General features: G+C 34.9%; 1 protein-coding gene across 1 annotated transcript in view; it reads left to right on the plus strand.

Annotated features, from left to right (window-relative positions):
• Positions 1–1,275: 1,275 nt before the first annotated feature.
• Positions 1,276–21,342, plus strand: part of HEATR5A (HEAT repeat containing 5A) — a 56,863-nt gene continuing 36,796 nt past the window's right edge. Inside the window, exons 1-13 of the mRNA XM_066322139.1 lie at positions 1,276–1,355; positions 2,825–3,068; positions 4,082–4,293; positions 7,080–7,188; positions 7,727–7,876; positions 8,145–8,316; positions 10,569–10,729; positions 13,454–13,709; positions 14,815–14,970; positions 15,676–15,926; positions 18,279–18,390; positions 19,291–19,443; positions 20,686–20,785. Of these exons, the coding sequence (XP_066178236.1) occupies positions 2,943–3,068; positions 4,082–4,293; positions 7,080–7,188; positions 7,727–7,876; positions 8,145–8,316; positions 10,569–10,729; positions 13,454–13,709; positions 14,815–14,970; positions 15,676–15,926; positions 18,279–18,390; positions 19,291–19,443; positions 20,686–20,785 (1,958 nt within the window). The 5' untranslated portion in view covers positions 1,276–1,355; positions 2,825–2,942. The remainder of the gene's footprint in view (positions 1,356–2,824; positions 3,069–4,081; positions 4,294–7,079; positions 7,189–7,726; positions 7,877–8,144; positions 8,317–10,568; positions 10,730–13,453; positions 13,710–14,814; positions 14,971–15,675; positions 15,927–18,278; positions 18,391–19,290; positions 19,444–20,685; positions 20,786–21,342) is intronic.

The following is a 21,342-nucleotide window of genomic DNA, read 5'->3' on the forward strand; positions in this document are numbered from 1 at the left end:
TACAGGTTCATGGAATTGAGGTTTGCTCTTCTTATCAGAAGTGGAAAGATCAAATCTGGGAATTTTTTTTTTTTCTGCGTGGATAGTTCTGTTTTCTGTTTCTACAAACCAATTATTGCATAATAAGCAGCCAGCCTTTATAATTCAGTCCTAACAGTATTTTCTTTGAGAAATGCTAGTGCTTCTGGCCATGTTAGCAGATGTTCATTATAAAGATCAGCAATTAGACCAGAACATTTTTTTCTTTCTTTAATTTAGGCTAATAAATAAATAAACAAATAAATTTATATTTGCTTTGCAAATATGTGCTTATACAATTGGAGTGTCTCATTTAGAAGCAAGTGACAAAAATAACTCGAGATGGTATTGCTTAGGGCTTTGTCCAGTCAAGTGTTAGAAATACCTGAGGGTGCAGGTTCTGTATTTTCTCAACACCACTCCCAGTGGCTGATAATCCTTGTGGTGAAAATATCTTTTGCTATCAAGAGGGAAGCTTCCTTGTTTTAATTAGGAAGTAAAAAATCTGTCTTCATCTTCTTGGTGATCTTCCCTTTTGAAGACTGTGAGGTCATCTTGAACCTCTTCTTCAGCAGGCTGAGCACTGGTTCACCAGGCAAAAAAAAGTTTGGATTACTCTGATATCCACATGTACTTCTTATTTGTTTTCAGCATCAGTCTTTTGAAGAGTGAATGAAAAGTAAATGCTTTTAAAATAATGAGCAACCTGTATTTCATGTCCTACCAGAATAAGTTCAGGTTGAATGAGTTTTGAAAGGAAATGTTTTTGCCTGTGAATTCTAATATCAAAATAATATAATAATATTATGTTGTCCTAATATCTGGAGGCTAGGAGAATGGACTGATAATCCTCATATCTTGTATTGATAGTATTGTACATTAATTTTTCAGAACAACTGAATCACCTTTGCCAGTTCTGCTGGTTGTTGGATAATCTTTCTACAAAATTATTATGGTTATGATGCTGTTTGAACTTACTTTTTACTGGTTTAGAATTAAATTGAATTAACAAAACAGAAATGAGAGAGGTGATTTCAGTAGTTAAATGAACCCAGTTGTATGGTGTATGTGGCGGGTCTGTCAAATTTAAATGTAGCATATAAAGAGGTAATAATATTCGTGGAGGTCCAGTTTTTTTTGGTGAGCTATTGCTTGATATTGCAAGACTTTGAAATTCCTTTTTTCTGTAGAAACACTTGTATCTTATGTGCTCTCATTCCTAACATTGATCTTTGTATTAATTATTTTCCTAGAAAACTGAGTTCCTAACATCCTTTATCCAAAAGCCTGGAGCAGCAGAGAGACAGTTTTTACGATGAGGAGAAATTATCTGCTGGGTAAGTTAAGTTCCAGGTAACAAACTGGTGTTTTCATTTAGGGAAAAGAGCTGTGAGTTGTAATCCTGAGATGGGTGTATAAATTGGATAAGTTGCTGTCGTAGTAGGTGGTTTAGAGATGGCAGGCATTAGAACAAGCCTTGAGTGAGGGGAGAAAAAGGAACATTTGTGACCTATACATATAATTTTCATGCTGAGCAGGGATGAAACTCTACACTTAATCCTACTTTCTTTTGGTATGTTTCAAAAAAATGTGAGGATAGAGCTAAATTCTGTGAGTTTTAGGAGTGAGAATTGGTGAATAATGAACTTCTTTGTACCTAGGCAGACAAAATATGTAGAGGTATAATGTGCTGTGTATATTGCCATTTTATAGTGTGGTGCCTTCTCAAGTTGCTTGGTATTTCAGGTAGATTTGAAGTGACAGTTCATTTTAGTAAATTAAATATGACTGATTTTTTTATTTGTGAATAAATTTTACATAAAAATGTGTAGAAAGGGGTAACAGTAACCTTCTGCTCTGTGTTGGATGACAACCTCAGTACTGAATTATTTACTAATGCTTTTTATTGGCCATCTACTATCTGAGGGATCATTTTACACTATAATATTGTTACTGCATAGGAAAAACTCTGTTCAGCAGTCTTAGTGCCCTCTGAAAAGGATAACTTGCTTGGGAGTTTAAAATATGGTTGACATTTTACCAGAATCTCCCTGACTGTTTTTATTTGTGAAGCCTCCAGAATGTTCTATTTTGTATTTTGAGGCTATATGGCATTTAGATATTGTGTCAGGGGGAAAGATATTAGAAGTATTTTCCATCTTGGTTTGCTTATCAACAATGTGGAAATTCCTGAAATAGTCTGAGAGACGTAAGTAAAACATAACTTCTTTTGAACTTTGAGATTTGAAACCATCTTTTTGGGTTTGAGGTTTTTTTTTTTCCCAAAAGAGATTATTAGAGGTTTGCACAGCAGTGAAATTCTGGGGGCTTTTTATGCCTTATTTGGCACTCAGAATACCTGAAGTGTTTGAATAATCTGTCAGCATATGTATGTGTGAATATAATTAACAGGGTTAATTGTGGTTGCAGTTTTTTGCTGTACTTTGTTCTTGATAATAAAATCATTATGTTTGACTTTGTTCTTGATAACAAAATCATTGTTTGAGGTCAGTTGGTCGTTACTTTCAAAGGACTAGAAAACCTCACTTCATGCAAAACAAGGTGAAGGAAAGTTCTGATATATTCAGAAGTATATTTAACTTCAGCTAGCATATTACATTGATACCTTATCTGATTTTCAAAAACATTTGGTGTTACTAAGAACATCTTAATAAAACTGGCATAATTTCCTTTTTATTTTAGACTTTCCTTTGAAATGTTCATTTTAGTAAGTCAAGCATGAATATTATGTATGATATGATTGCTGACTTCTTATTAACTTTTTTTTTCTTTTTTTTCTGTTTAGGTGTTCAAACTTCCAATTTGCCAGATATTAATGAGGAAAAAAACTGATTAATGTAGTTTTGGCAGTTTGTTGGATTTTTTTTGTGCACTGTTGGGAGCTTTGAGGAGCATTTCAAGGAATGGAGTTAGCTCACAGTTTACTACTCAATGAAGAAGCATATAACCAGGTCGGGGAGTTTCAAAAAGCAGCATTCATTTTTGAATGGTTACAGTTCTTGGAAAAACTTTTACCAGTGACTAGCAAGGTAAGTATAATGAGACTTGAGAAGAAAATCTTGCCTTTTTGTTACTTTGTTTAACTCAAAGAGCAGTTTGCAATATTATTTGCCCTGTGTCTTGTATGTACAAGGAATAAAAGTATAGCAGTGTTAGCAGCAGCTTTCTAAATGTTATAAGTTCTTGGTCACAGCCCTTCATTGGACAAGAGCCACTTGTCCAATGAAAGGAATTTTAATTATTTTTAACTGCTATTTCTGCAAGATTTTGCAACCCCACTATGAAGAATGTCAGTAATGCTTCCACCTGGTGTTGCATAATTATTTGAGGCTTCTCTACCAAGAAGGAATGTAACATCTTCCTCTTTGTTGTTTTTTTCTAAAGTTTTCCTAGTCAAGTGATAAAAGATCTGTTTCCGGCCAACTCTCCAATTGTTTGATTCACTGTTTGGTGTATGTTAAGTAGGTTATGTAGACATGGAAGAGTAAACTAACCAAAATAATGCTATTTAAGCGTTTTTATTTTTGATGAAAATACGTTAATGAAAAACAGTGCCAGGTTCTTTTTTTAAATAATATTAAAAATTTTTATATAAGACTGGATAATTGTTTTAAGGGAAGTTCTTTCTTTTCTAATGCTCAAGTTCTTAAAAGTCAGCTTCTTCTTTAAAGTTCTTTGCTATTTAACTTTCTATATATCTATGAATTCTTTTACTTTAAAGCAGTCATAGAAAAAGAAAGAAAAGGCAGCTTTGTTTGAGAAGGATTGAAGTATGGACATGCCACAGGGAAAATACACTTGAAACATTACTAGTAATAATTGTGTTCTGAAAAAAGCGTTGGGTTTCTTAAGAAGAATAAAATAGTCACGTGGTTGAAATGTCCTTTCTTTAAGTATAAAAATGCAGTAGAATATTCGTTTGTAGTTCAGAATGTCATTATCAGAATGGTAATAATGAAAAGTAAGGATAATTTACATTAATAATCTGTAACTAACTTCTGAATTTAACTGAACTTTGACTGGTTACTGATTTTATTTCCAGGCTGAAATAAGGGAAAACCAGAAGAAACTGGTTGAACAATTGACTTCTTTATTAAACAATTCACCTGGACCTCCTACCAGAAGGCTTCTTGCCAAGAATTTAGCTGTACTTTATAGCACTGGAGACACTTTTTCTGTTTACCAAACAATTGACAAATGCAATGAACTCATTCGGAGTAAAGATGACTCACCAAGTTATTTGCCTACAAAACTGTAAGTGTGTTTTTACCCTCAAGCTTCGAGTCCAGTAATAACGAGACAGGTTTAAGTGGTGAGATGCATCTGAGTTCACTGCCACAAAATATGTAATAAACCAAAAATTGTGCTGGTAGTCCATGTTGTGTATGTGCATCAGGAACCAAAAGGATAGAAGAGACTGGGTGGTCTTCAGCCAGACAATTAAAAATCAGGCAGGGAGAATACCAACGATGGATAACAGAGTTATGAGAGGGCAGGTCCTTCAAAGCAAGGAAAAGGTAATAATAGTGCTGAGAAAAGCAGTCAAACAAGTACAACTCCAGGTATAAAAGACAGTTGCTGAATGCATTTCTCATTCAGCTGAGAAACTGGATATAGTTAAAAACATCTGAAGTGTTTGTAACTAAATACTGAAAGCCTAACCCACAGAGCAGAGAAACATGAACTGTTACTTCAGAAATGGGAAGCCAAATCCTTATGTGCAGAAATGTTATGAATAACCTTCATTCCTGAAATGGTACCCATCTCTCACTATGTGAAGCATATTAAAGATGAAGGTAGTAAAGATGACATAGTAAAACATCTGTGCATCAATGATAAGGTATTGAAAGCAGAGCAGGATCTCATCCTTCTTTACTTCACATGCTAAACCTGTTTCTGACAACACAAGTAAAGATTCCTGAAAATACATTTTACAAGGAGTCAGTTGTATTTTCTAATATCTTTTTATTGTTTGTTTCCTTCTTGTTCCAGTTGACCTCTTGTGCATTCTTTTGAGTTAAGAATAAGTTTGCTCTAAAGGTCTTAATCTTGCAAAGTAAATTACCAATATACTACATTCTTAACAATGATATGTGTTAACATTAGAGTTGGGTTGTGGGACCGTGCTCTGCTCTTCCCTCCTCAGCTGTGATGTGCCACCCTGGAGGAAGTGAGATGATGTCAGTACAGAGGAGGGATGGGGGAGAACATTGGCAGTAAAGCTGAAATGGGAGATAAGCAAAGCCAGAATGCAGAGTAGCAGCTGGTGGGGAGAGAGAGAAGTGACAGTGTACAGAATGTTCCTGGGCATGTAAGTAGTGGTAAGGAGAGGAAGGAGGGGATGGACAAAAAGGTAATTGTGAAATATGATTTTCTTCAATAAATTTTTGGTAAAGGGATTTCTGGTAGAACTTGACACAGTGACAACAGGCTACAGAAAGTAATTGGAACTACAGAACTGTGTGTTGAGTAAAATCCTTCGTCCTAGGCTGCAAATATATGAAATGCTTGGTGTTCAGTGTAGAAAATCCTTGCTTTGTTTTGTTTTGTTTTGATCTTGATTAAAGTGTTGTCTTGCCATCTGTCCATATTTAGCATGCATATCCATGTTGTCTCGTAGCAACACTTCACCGTCAGTGTTCACAATATGTTGATACACCTGGGAACTCCTTTAAATACACATTCCAGTGAGTTGGTCTCTTATCTCATAGATTATCACTTTTCTTCTTTCATATAGGTGGAAGATGAAAATGTTTTAGGCGAGCATTTTAAACATAACCTTAGTTAAGTGCTCATCTGCTACTGAAACTCAGCCTGATGTGAATGCTCTACCAAACCTACCAGATAAACAGGTCATGCAGCATGAGTGCAGCTTATTACTTTATTAAAGAGAGTAACTGTGACCATCAGATGCTCAATTTAGAAAGGAAATTGGAAAGTTGTAATTTTATGCCAAGGCACACCATGAACGAAATTTAAATCCAACTGTTGGTGTGTACTGAGTTGGATAAAAGCAATAACAAAACCCATGTTTTTAATGAAAGCAATATTGTGGTATGATAAGAGATAAAGGATACTAGGTTTGTTTTTCTTACTGAGCATTTAGGGAATTACTGTAAATATTAAATGTATTTTTTTAATTAAGAATATATTCAGTATGAGAGTTTAAAATTATGTATGTGGAACTTGAGTTCAGTTGGGGAATAAGCAAAATGTTTTGTTGAAGGGGATGCTGAGCAATGTCTGCATATTTAAGTAGGTCTGGAAAAGAGCTGAAAGCTGATTAAACATGTAGTTGTTTTTCTCCTTATATTCAGGAAGATGGTTTAGTTATAGATCTGTCAATACAAAACCAAAGGAAAATACAATTCAAAGGAAAAAAAGGAAAATGCTCTTTCATTAGGCACCTCTTTCCTTTTTTTTTTTTTTTTTTTTTTTCTCCTCAATATTAGCATTTTTTGCCTTTACTAAAGGAAAGGCCAATAAGCACACAGAGTCCAGTTGTCAGGTATTTCACCTGAATGTTAAATTCAGAATCTGCCTACAGTGAAAAGGACATGGGTTTATAGTTTCATTTCCTTCAAGGTATTTCCTTGTTACATATTGTTGTAGATAAATGACAGAATTGTAATTACTAGACCATTTGCAGTCTACTGTCAACCATCAAGTTGTAAATAAACCTGTCCCTGACTACATCTGGCAGCATCTGCTGCAGCATGACACAGAGCATGCTTAGAAAGAAATTAATGTTAAGGTTGAAAGGTGGATATGAAAACTGTATCCCTCTTGTAAAATGTACTGGAAGATTGTATTACCTGAATTCTTGTATTATCCAAGTTACTGTAGCAACCCCTGTATCTGCATTTCTTCTAGAGGGTATGTGCCACATACAGACCATTTTTTTTCCCTTTTGATGATCCACTTACATTTTTGGGACATCCTGTTGAGTTATTTTGCTGTTTGCACATTGATTACTTCAGACATCTTTCATCTCTTACTGCATCCATTTTCACGCGTCTTTGGGTTTGCTTTTGTTTTAGTGCTGCGGTGGTATGCTTGGGCTATTTATACAAAAAATTGGGAAGAATTTTGGGAAACAGTTTTACTGACACCGTTGGGAATGTGCTTAAAGCAATGAAGAATGCAGAGGTATTGGAACAGCATGTTTAAAAAATGACTGGAAAAAATAAAAGGATTTTTACTGTTGGTAGCTGGACCAATGAATAAGAGAAAATGCATGATACCAAAATACAAAAAAAAAAAAAAAAAAAAGTCATGAAAAGTCAGATAAAAATCAGTGTCTAAATTCTAAAGAAGTACTAGAGTTAATGGATTATGACTATAAAAGGATGGATCACAGCTTTTCTTTATCTGATTTCATGAAAGTACTTGATTTAGAAAATTTAATTGCATTATTAATGAGAACATTTTTCTATAGCTCATACTTTTTGTTTTGGGTTTTATAATTGTAATTACTGCTTTTCAACAGAACATATAATTACTTTTTTCATTTGCTTATAGAGTTTTGGGGAGAGTTTTGTGTGTTAACTTATTTCAGATAAGTAGCTGTCCAAAACACCCAGCCATTTTTTACCTGTTTCAGTAGTTGTACTGTCAGTTGGTGTTTGGTATTTCCAAAGAACATAGGGTTACAAAACTTTTAACATCTCTGTTTTTCATTTTTCAGTCTCAAGGTCGTTATGAAATCATGCTTAGTTTGCAAAATATATTAAATGGTTTAGGAGCTGCTGCTATCCCCTGTCACAGAGATATTTACAAAGCTGCCCGATCGTGTTTGACAGATCGATCCATGGCTGTCCGCTGCGCTGCTGCAAAGGTAAACTGCTCCAATAGCTTAGTAGCCCTCTAAAACATAAAATTCTGCTTTAGTGATTAATGAACATGGAAGTAAAAACATTGTTTGCTCATCTGTGTTTCTTTGATGTTAACTTGGCAGAAAAATTCAAGTCATTTTGGTATGAAGCAAGGTGTTTATTTTGTTAGGAAGAACTCAGTGTATTATGTAGAAAACTTAAAATTTTTACTGAATGCTTTTCCATGTCACAACACTTTTAATTCTTTTTTTTTTTTTTTTTTTTGTCTAGTGTCTTCTTGAACTTCAGAATGAAGCAGTGTTTATGTGGAGTACAGACCTGGATAGTGTTGTTACCTTATGTTTTAAATCCTTTGAAGGTTCCAATTATGACGTACGATTAGCAGTTTCAAAACTTTTAGGCACAATATTGGCCAGAGCTCTAACATCTAAGCAGAAAACAGGTAAAGCATGTGCTTTCTTTGCTGATTCATCATCTGTAAAAATCTGTCAGATGGTAAGAAATTCTCAAGTTGTGTAGAAGCCTGAAGTAAAATCACATTATAAGCTTCTTCTGACTGTTCATATCTTTGGTTTGGTGATTTTCCTAACTTATTTTCTAGAGAAGTGCTGTGATTTTGGTTCATTCTATCTATCTTTTTAAAATAATGAACAATGGGAAGTAGTTAGTAAAACTTTTTCTCTGCTATGAGATTGTTGTTGTATGGAGAGAAATCAGTAACTTTAGGAATTTAAACGCAAGATTAATGTAAGCAGTTTAAAAATAACTAAGATTTGAGGCAGTCTCTGTCAAACTAAAAAGTTAAGGATACCTTCAAGCTCTTTTTCTGCAGTAATTGATACAACATCTGGACTGTCAGTGGATAGGAATATAAATATGATCAGAAGCAGAAACTAGCAGGCAGTTTTGTTCACACAACAGCCATGTAACAGTTTTTTCTGACAGACAGTACTTTGTCACTGTTAGAGACACGAAAGGATGAGGCAGGCAGCAGGAGGTCAAGCAGGAAAGCTCTACTTTATTTTTCTGACTCCATATATATACAATTTTACCAACAGGCCAAGATTGGCTACACAGGTAGCCACCTCTTCCACCTCGTTGGGGAACATCACCATCAATCAGCTTTCTCCTCCCAAAGGAGAAATATATAAACAAATAGATAATTTCTAAAAATCTACCTAGTTTACTTGAAGCTTCGTGAGCACAAAATGCAAACAGTGAAAAGCAGGCAAACTTGAAGCAACAGTACTTGAGTTGGCTGAAGTTACCTGGAACAAAATTATCATCTCCAATACTTTGTGTGATTCAGACTGAGTGGTTTTAGTCTTAGAAGCCCCGGGTTAAATACCTAACTGTAATCTAAGCAAGATGTAACAGGATGCAGGGTAAATGGTGACAGAGAAGACCTTCAGTGCAACAACCAGCAAATGCCAAATTTCATGCCTTTAAGCCCAACATAATGTCTTTCAGAATCCTTGAGGCTTTGTGTTTGCATTGTGGAATCTGAAGTCTTGGTTTACAAAGTATTTCCCCCAGAAATTTCTGGAGAGAGTTACTGTGTTACAAAAAAAAATCACTACTTATCTTTTCTCAGTAAAATAAAAAAATAATATTCTGACCTCTTTATAGACTCATTAGTTTCCTTTAATCTATGTAAGCAATGTACTTGTTATTTTTAAGGCTCTAAGATAAGGTTATATAAGAAGCTTATAAATTATTTGGTTGGCTATTTCAAGGAGTTTTGTCCTTATTTTAGTTATTTTTAGTTAAAAAGAAGTTAGAACTAAGTGGAGCAGAAACTGGATGGGGACTAGAAGGGGCTGGGGAAGAGGTGGAGGGAGGAGTACATGAAGAAATTTGTAGTCCTAAAATTTGTGCATTGGGTCTAATAACCTGCTGATATTGAGGGGGTTTTGCTTAATTTTTTTTGTTTGACATCTTTATGTCAAACCCTCTCATTCCTTTTCTCATTTAAATCCTTGAGAGAGAATGAAAAATGCAGTGAAAGTTTCAGGTCAGTTTACACAATGTGCTGCCATTGTGCTAACTTTACACGTGCATGTCCCAGCATATATTTTAAATTAACTTTCTATCAAAAAATAAAACACTGGAATAGGAATTAGAAATGGATAGTTTTCCTAAAGAATTGCAAGCATATTTTATTTTTCTCACTCTATTTTAGAGAACTATGTTAATGGTAAAGTGACTTGATATTTTTTCTAGGGGAACCTGTAGCTGTGCTTTTACCTGGCTTAGTGTAGCAGAAAGGGATCTGCCCTGTCTGTGGTTTGGAATAGAGGTTGTCTTGGCTGGTAAGCTGGAAAATGTAAGAACCAGGGTTTTCATGGAGCTGTGCATGGTAGGAGTAGACCTCATAGACCTTTTTGCAGAGGGAGCATAGGTAGTAAATACTGAGGGTGGGTAAATACAAGTATGCTCATTAAGTAATGGCTTGAGCTACTTACAGGTAGTGAAAGCAGAAGAGCTTGAGAAATAATGTGCTTTAGTGGAGAACTGAGAGCTAAAATGTCCTACCTTCTATTGTGAAGTTGCACTCTAACAATATTGATTGTGCTACTGAGCTTGTGCAAATTATTTTTCTAAATTTTCTAAAATTAAGAGAGTTGAAAGTCTTCTTCTAAAGTGTGGCAAGATCTTTGAACCATTCTTCTGAAGATGTGCGTCTGTTCTTAGCGTCCACCAAGCAGAACCTGCGCAGAGTCTCTTTGGAAGATGTGATGGAGCTGTTGGGAACTGGATTTCTGCGTGGGAGTTGTGGGTTTCTACGAGCCAGTGGTGATATGTTGAAAGGGACCAGTTCAGTCAGCAGAGATGTTAGAGTTGGAGTCACTCAGGTTTGGATTACATCCTTTAAGATTTTCTGAGATTGCGAAACATTTGTATAATTGCTTTGCTCTTACATATATATATATATATATATATATCTTCTTTCATCCTTTTTTGGTATTTTTAATGAAATGTATATATTTGAAAACAAGGATTTATGTCTTGAGTCACGCTAGAAAGAAAAGAAAAAAAGATTTCTGATATTGCTTATTGTTTACCCGAGAGTTTGACGTTTTAAAAATTAAATATGTACTACTTGTGAAAGCCTCACATGGTATGAATTTCAAATGAGTGATATAAATAAATTCCTCAGGTTTTGAATTTAAAATTTATTTCCTTACTTTTGAAAATTAAAGGGAGAAGTTACAAGGAATGTTTGAACTGGAAATAGTTTCCTTCTGTATAGGGAATTCCAAGTCTAGTTCTGAAATGATGGCTCTGAGTGCATGAAAAGTAAAAAAACCCCAGAATTTAATGGAAAAAACCCAACATCTATTTTACTGTGTTCCAGGATGCCCAAAGCATAGAATCTTGTAAACTGAACAGGACTGAAGGCAGGCCATGTGGTGCCTGCTGGTAAAAACAGTATAAATTTTGCAGATAACATTAGGTTGGGTTCATCCTGTAAATATTATCTTAAATGTTAACGTGTTAAATTGTATATACTCAAATGTGAAACCTGTGAATCCAGACTAAAGGTCATTATGAATATTTATCAAATGGCTGTGATTATTTTAGTATGATACAGTCCCACAGCTATATGATAATCACCTTTGCCAGTAAGGCAGTTTGTCAGTACATTTCAACTTCTGTGCAAAAGGTCTTTAAATCAGCTTAAATTACTGATGCAAGATGCCAGATTTTGCAGTAAAACAGCTAGAAGGTGCTACAGATTATCTTCTGTGCAGAGGTTATGCTGAGTGGAAACATTAAATTTTGGCAGAGAGAAGAGAAAAACAATATTTTCCCAAAATTATTGGGGAACAATAATACCTTAACAGCTATTTGCCTAGAAAATGCATGCCAGAGATTCCTTGGGTGTTCTGTATATACATGGTAGTTTTATTAGTTTTCCAGGAATGTATCAGATATCTTGGTTCAATGTTTTGACTATTTGTTGTGGTTTTTGGAAGTTGTCTCCTTTTCCATGCAGTACACCTGTGCTAGATGGAACACTCAAACTGTACCAGAACAGTTTAAATAGTGCAGTATTTCTACCAAAAAAAGCTTGAAAATTTGTGAATTTATCAGTAGTTGTGAATAGAAAACACTTGCAGTTACAAAACGTATTAATTAGTGAGGTGCATCTTATTATGAAATTAAAAAAATAGAAAGGCTCTGAAGATGACTTCTTACATAGGGATGATTTTATATTTGCTCAAGCCAGAGTTTTAAATGAGGCCATGGCAGTGTCGCTCTTCACAAGTCTTTATCCTGTTAAATTCCTCAGGTTTCAAATCTGTAAAACCAGGGTAATGTACTGATGCATTATGAAGCCCTAAGTAGTATTTATCAAGAACAATAAGCTGCTAACAGGATCTAATAGTATAATTATTTTGTCTACAACAGTTGCCTTTCTTGTACATGAGTAATTTTGTTGTTAATGTCAGGCACAAGACAAAATATGTTTGAGGCAGATACAGAAATTGATGGATATAAGCAATAGTTGTGAACTTTCTTATGAGGGATTTTGTGTGTTCATTTGCATATTCTTATTTTTTGTATTGTTTTCTTGATCTATTCATTAAAAAAAGTCCAACGTGTGCACATAGAAGGCAATTGTAGGGGAGCTTATTATGTGGCCAAATAAATGGTCTTGTGGTGATTAGATTTGTAAAGTGATTCTGCATTCTTTCTCTTTGTGGTGACAAACATAGACTTTTTATAGTACCTCCATTGCAAGGCAAACTATTAAAATTCATTGGGTGGAAGAACAGTGCTTGGGGGCTGCAAATATTCCCTGATTCAGACCCTTTAATAACCAGATTTTCTCTGGGTTATGGCTTACAGTTTTGTAACATAGTAGTTCTTAAAATGCATTCATACATTAAATTTGGGTTTCATGTGCAGAATGTTAAATAGCTGGGAGCTGTTGTTCAATGAGACCAAACACAATGTTTTACATAACAAGTGCCTGTGCAGGGTAAACTGCCATTTCTCACACTCTGGAATGAGATGACATGGGCAAGCAGCTTGAAACAACTTACAGTCAAAGCAGGCTGCAATATTACTAGTGCAGAAGCACAGAATGTGCTTAGTTGGAAGGGACCCTTAATGGTTTTGATAGTAATTTAAATTATTGAAAAAAATACATATATAAAAAATTGCAGATACCTCAAACATTTGTATAATTGCTTTGCTCTGTATATATCTCTTCTTTCATCCTTTTTTGGTATTTTTAATGAAATGCATATATTTGAAAACAAGGATTTATGTCTTGAGTCACACTAGAAAGAAAAGAAAAAGAGATTTCTGATATTGCTTATTGTTTACCCGAGAGTTTGACATTTTAAAAATTAAATATGTGCTACTTGTGAAAGCCTCACATGGTATGAATTTCAAATGAGTGATATAAATAAATTCCTCAGTTTTTGAGTTTAAAATTTATTTCCTTACTTTTGAAAATTAAAATTTTGGTTCTCAAAGTGAGATTTAAAAACTATGTAGGATAGTTAGCAGTGAATGACTGGACATTTTGCTCTAAAACACGTTTCTTTTCAAATCTCTTTCAGGCATATGTGGTATTTGTCTCTACATTAGGAGCACAATGGCTTGAAAGGAACTTTTCTGCCTTCCTAGCCCACATTCTCGATCTCGTGTCTCAGTCTCACCCTAAGGCTGTTCAGAGTCCCGTGGATGCTGTCGCCTGTCGCCGCTGTGTGTCCTTCATCCTCAGAGCTACAGTCGGAGGCCTGCTCGGGGAAAAGGCTCAGATTGCAGCTGCCAAGGAGATTTGTCAGGCCATCTGGAAACTGAAGAAAGTTGTAGGTATGGGTCTAACAAGATTATCTATTCAGACCTCTGGTTTCCCTTTTCTAAGTGATTGTCCAACTACCTAATCCAGAGTCTGCAGAAATCGAATATATCGTGCTGATTTATTACCATGATAATGTACAGGGCTTTTGATGGACTGCTTTGTTTTAAGCTTGGGCTGGTTATTTGCTTGTGTTTTCATATGTGTGTCCCCACACAAGTATATACAGATTTTTTAACACTCCATTCCAGGCAATTGTAATTTTAACCATTAAGAAATGAAATAATTGCAGTAGTAGTATACAGACAGTATTGTGAAGTAGGTTAGGTTGGCAGATAATGCATGTCTAGTCAGATCCTGCCTTCCTGTTCAGAGAAGTTGACACTACTGAAGGTTCAAAAAAGAAGCATTTGTTCCTAAATGACAAATGAGCTTTTCTCCTGGAGAAAACAGATCTCTTGCATGATAAGGTCTTGTACACTGCTTCCAGAAAAAGCCTCTGATCTTCCACCTTTGTCCTTGTGGAGGAGAAGAAAGAGAATCCTGGAACAACCTGTTGTTCTCTGGTGTACAACTGCATGTTGTGTCTGATTTAAATACCTAAATGTTTTGTGTCTAAACAGACATAATGATTTGTGTCTCAAAAGATAAACTCTCAAAAAACATCATATTTTTCTCCTCCCCCTTCATTCCTTGTCTCTGCCTTCTCGCTTGCTCTTGCGAGATTTCATTATTTTCTTCCCTTTCTTTTTCTGCTATGATACAGTAAAATCTGACAAGTTATATCAAAGTATGTCTTCTTCAAGTTACTGTTGGTAGGGCAGACAATAGCACTCTTCTTGCTAGCTGCTGCTCCCCATCATGTAAAGATAAGCAATTTGGTATTTTCCATTTATTCACACTCTTGCCCTCACAGATGTTACTACACCATCCTTTCAGTAAAAGAAATGCTCTTGTCTCAGTGAAGGTAACCCTTTATGAAAACAATAATAAAAATGGTCATGGTAAAAGCTCATTTAGTAATATAAACGACTTCTGTTGGCAAAAACCCCTTTCTCCCATCTGTTTGTTTGATTGTGGTAATGGTTTCATGGTGATTTTGTTGTATTGTGTTATTAGATGCTGCAATGAATGATGGTAACTTGGAAACAAAAATTAATGCAACAGATGTAACAGCGAGTCAGCATGTGCTTGTGTGTGCACTTCAGGAACTTGGAAGTCTCATTTATGGCTTGGGAACTACAGCAGCACCATTACTGCAAGACTCCAGTACAGGTACAAGCCCTGAATTATTTTGTGAACCAGAGAACATATTAAATTTATATTTGTTTGTTCACTGTGATCTTCTTGGATTTCTTATGGCTATTCTTCTGGTGCTCAGTCTCCTAAACAGGATCCTCCATAGTTCCTGTATAGTTTTTTGTTTTCTTTCAATAAATTGTAAAAAAGGGGGCAAGAGGAAAAGTTGACTGCCTTACATGCTGTATGAAAATTTCAGACATTGCCCAAAGAGTTCTGTATCTTTCCTAACCTGTACAAGTATGTTAATTAAAGAAAAAAAATCATCTTAATCAAATTTTACTCAATTAAGGGTTGTATTTAAGGTCCAACACTTCATAATGTTTATAATAAAGCAGTTAGATTGAGCTGGGTACCTTTATTGTTCTCATTTAGCTGCATCCATGGCATGGAATTCTGCTTCCTTACAAAAGCTTACAGGTATTTTCTGTGCATGTTGGGGGATAACTATGCGATATGTTAGGTTTTCTCTATAGTGTTACTGTTCATCCAGGACAAATTTTTCTAAAAAGAACTGAATTATTTAAATTTGTTACAATTACTTAAAAAACAGTAACATGCTTTCAAGAGAAGTACAGAAATTGGATCCTGTTACGTTTGCCAGTCCCTTGTCTACATTTTTGCTTGTTTGACAATATGCTTGCCTCTTCCTTAAGTACATCCATACATTTTATTTTTCAGGAGTCCTGGAAGCAGTAATCTCTGTCATTCTCCATCCCAGCATTTCAGTCAGACTGACAGCAGCTTGGTGTTTGCGCTGTGTCGCAGTGGCACTGCCCTCTTACGTGTCCCTGCTCTTGGATCGTTGCACTGAACGTCTCAGCACATTGAAATCCTGCCCAGAAGCAGTAACTGGCTACAGTTTTGCTGTTGCTGCTTTGCTGGGTGCAGTAAAACATTGTCCCTTAGGAATTCCACATGGAAAAGGGAAGGTATGGTCTGAGTACTTTACATATAGGCTGTTCTTGTATTTATTTTTTTTTTTTTTGCAGTGGTATTTGCATGTTTCTTTGTGACTTGATCACAATACCCAGTGATACTGATGAGATACTTTGGTTCCTCAAAAGAGGACTTTGAAGTATACCACGACCCAAAAATGCATGTGTTTTTCTCACATGTGTCAGGAGCAGAAATTCCTGTTTCTTGGGAATGACTCTCAAGTGTGAAGGTCAGTCAGTCTTACAGCAATAACTGCAATTATGTATTATCTTGAAAATCTTTGGTCAGCTCCAACAGTTACACACTCTTATTTTGTTCTACAGAATATAACAAAATCAGCTTCTTGCATTAACTCAGTCCAAGATGCCAATTTCTTCACTTGTGCAGATAGAAGATGCTGTGCTCTGTAGAAATAAAGACTGGTGGAAGAAGCTGTTTCCATCTTAATGGGAACTTTTTCCACTGAGTTACTCATGTTTGGAAAACTATGGCAGATCACAAATGTCAGCAGTACATGCCAATTTTTTTCATAATGTAGAAACTTGTATTCTTTCTTCTGAAAATAACTGTTTCAGTGTCAGTGGATATTAATAACATTCTGGACATTCAGAGTCCTGACTGATGAACTTTCCCTTGTGATGGCTGAAAGATCATGTGGAGAGAACAAAATGAATGTACTTTTCTCATTTATACATACAAGAAGTGCCATTCAAATACTATGCACCTAAGTAGAGCTAAAGTTTCTGTTTAACAGAGAAATGTAATTCTTAACAAAGATTTCTTTTAGAGGAACATAATAGGATGAAATAGGGCTAGGGAGGAGGTATGGGAGGGCACAAAGAGAAATATGGGAGGAACACTGTATTCTGTATGAAGCTGGCAGAGGGAACAGTTGACAAAAGCCCTTTTCTGCTCTCTCCTAGGAGCACTGCCAGATTCCAGACTAGCTGAGGAGTGGATAGAGACCAGTGCTAAATAGAGCAGTTTTGAGAAGGAAACACCAAACATAGACAACAGTGATCTGTAGAGAAGCTGGTTTATATTAATGGATTATCCTTTGAGAGGGCAGTTAGAGTTGCAGGTGGAACCTAAAGAAAATAATATAGTGAGTTTATATATATTTAATGTTCAGTCCTGTTGCTTGTAATTCAGTTTAATAAAAATCCTTCAAATATGAAGCATTCCTCCTAGAACACAGAGAAAAGTTGTCAGGAATCATTTAATTGCATCCTTTCTGGCATGTATGTTTTACAGGTAGTTTAAGTATACTAAGTTTTTGTGACCTTTATTACTGTAATTTTTAAAAGGTAGTTTTATTTTAGAATCAAATGTATTAACTCTATCAGAAATCTATACAAATACATTTCTTTTACAACCACCTGGTAGCATTGTGGAATTGGGGAAACTAATACTTTCAGATTGAAAAAGACTTCAAATGACGTTTTGGAAGTGTAAAAATCTCAAACATTCATGAAGCAAACTTTCATGTGCAACCTTTCATGACATTTTAAGTGTGAAAAAATTTATATAAGGATGTTTTCTATACTGAAGATTTTAGGTGATACTTTTGTTAATGACACTTCTTACTTGGAATACTGACTTATGAGCAGTTTTGTTTTGGAGACTGGACATAATGCAAATTGTAAGGTATTTTTTAACATCTGTGGAACATAATTGAAGCAAACTACATGCAGAGTATTTACAGCATTTGTAGCTATCCTGTGGTAATTGTGCATGGACACAAGGGTGTGTTCCTCCATGTAAGCTGTAGGTACCTTTTGGTAACAGGCAGAGTCACCTTGCATTTAGCACATAGCAGGCACGTGCAATTATTCTGGAGCAGCTAAAATAGGATGCATTCTAACTATACTATTTTAATTTATTTGTCAGTCATGCCATTTATTGATTTGAAAAATGGTCAGAGGGAATGATAGACTTTATTCTGGAACAAGGATAAAAAGATATTTAATGCTTCTGAGCTGTAATTCATGGATGTCAGGCATACATTGTGACATAAATGGAAGATCAGAACATTTTGATTCTTCCAATGCATGTTCCTGTGGAAATGATCAGTTGTCCTTTAACTGCTGATAGAAGAGCAAAAAATATACAAAAAAAGTAACTTAGTACTCCAGAGAGCTGCTGAAGCTATCCCAGACCAGTATTGAAGTCAGGAATTGCAACTTCATGAGCCTGAGTTTATTGCCTTAGCATTAGGGGAAGATGGCATTCTTCCTCTGGGAGCAAGAGAATAGGAGTAGGTATGACACCAAATAGTACTGAAAAAAAAAAAATTGGTAGCTACCAAAATGTGATGCTCTGTTTTTTTCTCTTTTATTTTGAAGGTCATCATGACGGTAGCAGAGGATTTGTTGTGTTCTGCTTCTCAGAACAGTCGCATTTCACTGCAGCGAATGCAGGCTGGATGGCTCTTGATAGCTGCTCTCATGGCATTAGGTAGTACTTTCTACAATTTTTATTAATCCACGTTAAGGTGTTCAGTCTCTGATTTGGAGTTTGAGGTTTTGTCTAATTTACTGCGGCAAAATACTTTTAAAAAAACCCCAAATGTTGGAATGTTTAGAAAAGCTTTCTGAGATAAAAATCTTATTTCAAATTTGCTGTTAGTTCATTGGGAGTAATGGCTGAAAAATAGTGATTGGAGTGGGACTGCTATTAATTAATATAGATAACAAATTTCAAAATGAATCTAAGCAAATGTCCTAGTGATCATTAAGAATTCTAAAATATTTTTCACAGCAAGAAAAGAGCTAATAATTTGTATATCCCTGTTGTCAGGCATTTGAAATCTTACAGAACTTTCTAAGATGTATTACTGCTCAGATTATTGACTGTGATCAGTAAATTACTAATGAACAATGTAATTTTTTTGCTTTGGTCATATTTTTAATGTTTTCAATTATTACTTCTGACCAACAACTCCATTTTTTTTTCTTACATTATTATACTTAATTAACCTAAAACAAACGTTTGCTTTCCTGAACATTTCATTTCCTGCTGTTGGTCCTTACATCTCTATTGTGCTGGTGACCCACAGGATCTGTGCTTTGTAAAACAGAGATTGTAGTTTGTTTGGTGACATACTAGTAGATGTGTCAATAGCCATTAGTTAAATATGAAAACTAAGTACTGAAACAGTAAATATTTGAGTGAATTTGTAAAAATTGAGTAAAAATTGAGTAAAAATTTGAGTAAATTACATATGAGAAGGCTGGGAACGTCTCACAGGGTTTTGTTTACTCCTGTAAAGATTTTGTGAGCCCATTAAAAAAAGAAGGCAAGAAAATTTAGCTTTATTAATCCTTGCATTGGCCTGACAACTGCCAACATCTGCAGGTCCTGCAGTTGTCCAGCATCATCTGCCACGAATGCTCTTACTGTGGAAGTGCATCTTTCCATCATCTCCTAAAGACCTGGAAACAGAGAAGACACGAGGAGATGCATTTACCTGGCAAGTAACACTAGAAGGTCGTGCTGGTGCCCTCTGTGGTAAGCAGGATTTGCTGTCTTTCTCTGTATATTTATAATTGGGCTCTTAGTTAATTTTCCTTCTGAAAGAGCAAGGACACTTGACATTGATTTTTTTTTTTTCCCCAGTAGATGGTACAGATTATATTCACTCCCCAACATACATGCTCATATATCAGTATTTACATGTAAATATATGTTTCATTTTTATGGAAAAAACAAATAACAAAACAACCAACCAAAAAAAACCAAAAAACCGAGAGAGCTTTTCTTCTCCCTCTAATCAGTTCATTTTCAAGCAATAAATGGTAATCAGGGAGGTTTCTTCTCTTGTTTAGCAAACAAATCACAATAATGACTGAAGAGCCAAAGCATGTGTTCTGTTGTTTAGAGTCTGTTATATTTGGAAAATCACAGTTCTGTTTCCTGCCCGGTAATTTACTATAAGCAAAATAGAATTGGGGAGTTGTTCAAACATGTTTGTGAAAGTGGAAGGACTTGGGTAAAAATTACAAATGGGTAGTTGTAATTCTCAGCCAGGAAAGAGCTTTGAATGTGGCTATTCTCTGGTAGGTTGCAATTTTTCATCATGAAATACTCTGAATTTGGGTTTCCAAGACATTGCCCCAGTGATCTTCAAATACATAATGTGTTTCAGTTTTGTATTCTAGAGTAATAAAGGTTCTTTGCTTTCTGAAAATGTGAACCCTGGTATAATAAGCACCCCTCTCCCTCACTATTAAAATGCATCACAAAATGTGAAATTCAATAGTAATTTCATTTTAGAAGTACATAAACCATTAACCTTTAAGTATTTTTTCTTTAGAAAATATGTATTTAAGACAGTACATTCTCTAAGTGCTTTTGAAAATTAAATTCAAATTTAGTTTTCTGTAAATTATATAGATATTAATTGGTTTCTTGGATATGGTAATTGAATTTTTATGGAAAACTAGTAAACTGAGCAGCAGGCCACTTGATCATTCTCCTATTTTATTATTATGGAATTATCATGAAACTGAGTTACATACCATCACTTAGTTCATAATAAAATGCAAAAAAATGATTGCATTTATGTGTGCAACTCAAAATCAGGATATGAATGTCTAAGCTGAGACCTAAAACAGTACATCTGACTTTTTCATTTCTACTTTTATACATTATTAGTGATGTAGTAATGTAATTACTACATTTGCTGATGTGGTTTTTATTTTTTTCACCATATGTCACACTAAGTAAATTGAAATCCAATTCCTTTTCTAGCTATTAAAAGCTTTGTTTCCCACTGTGCTGGTCTTCTTACGGATGAAGTTGTTCAGAGACTTCTTCCTCCTCTCCCAAGTGCTGTTGATTTATTGACACAGTAAGTATGTGCATAAAACTGTTATTTGAAAGTCTAGAGTAACCTGTATTTGAGTGTATTTGTAACCTGTATTTCAGTGCACCTTCTAAAGAACTTTCTTTTCAAGGGACAGAAATCAGACTTTGTGTTTGCAGATTCCAGTGTCATATGAAAAAATCTAAAGGAGATTTTCTTGCAAGGGTTTTTAAAAGTTAGTTTTTGTATACTTTTTTTTAATTAAACATACACATTTGCATTTATATACTATTATTTTTTATTAAATAAGAAGCAAAGTTCAAGAATACGCTTGGAAAAACATCTTCTAGACATGGATATTTTTCATTTCATATCTAAGCTTGAAAGGGTTTTATTAAACTTTTGCCTTTTGAATATGGAACAATTTAATGCATTTGGATTCTAATCTCTAATTTAGAGAAATATATCCATGAAAGTTTCTTGTCATAAATATAGATAACAATCAAAGGAAATAGAAAGCTTGTTTATTTCTCTGGTATTAAATGAAAATAACGCTTGGAAATGGACAGCAGACATTCTGTAAGGACATGTGAAATTGGTTT

This window comes from Sylvia atricapilla, chromosome 6 (genome assembly GCF_009819655.1).
Source record: "Sylvia atricapilla isolate bSylAtr1 chromosome 6, bSylAtr1.pri, whole genome shotgun sequence".
Classification (NCBI taxonomy): domain Eukaryota; kingdom Metazoa; phylum Chordata; class Aves; order Passeriformes; family Sylviidae; genus Sylvia; species Sylvia atricapilla.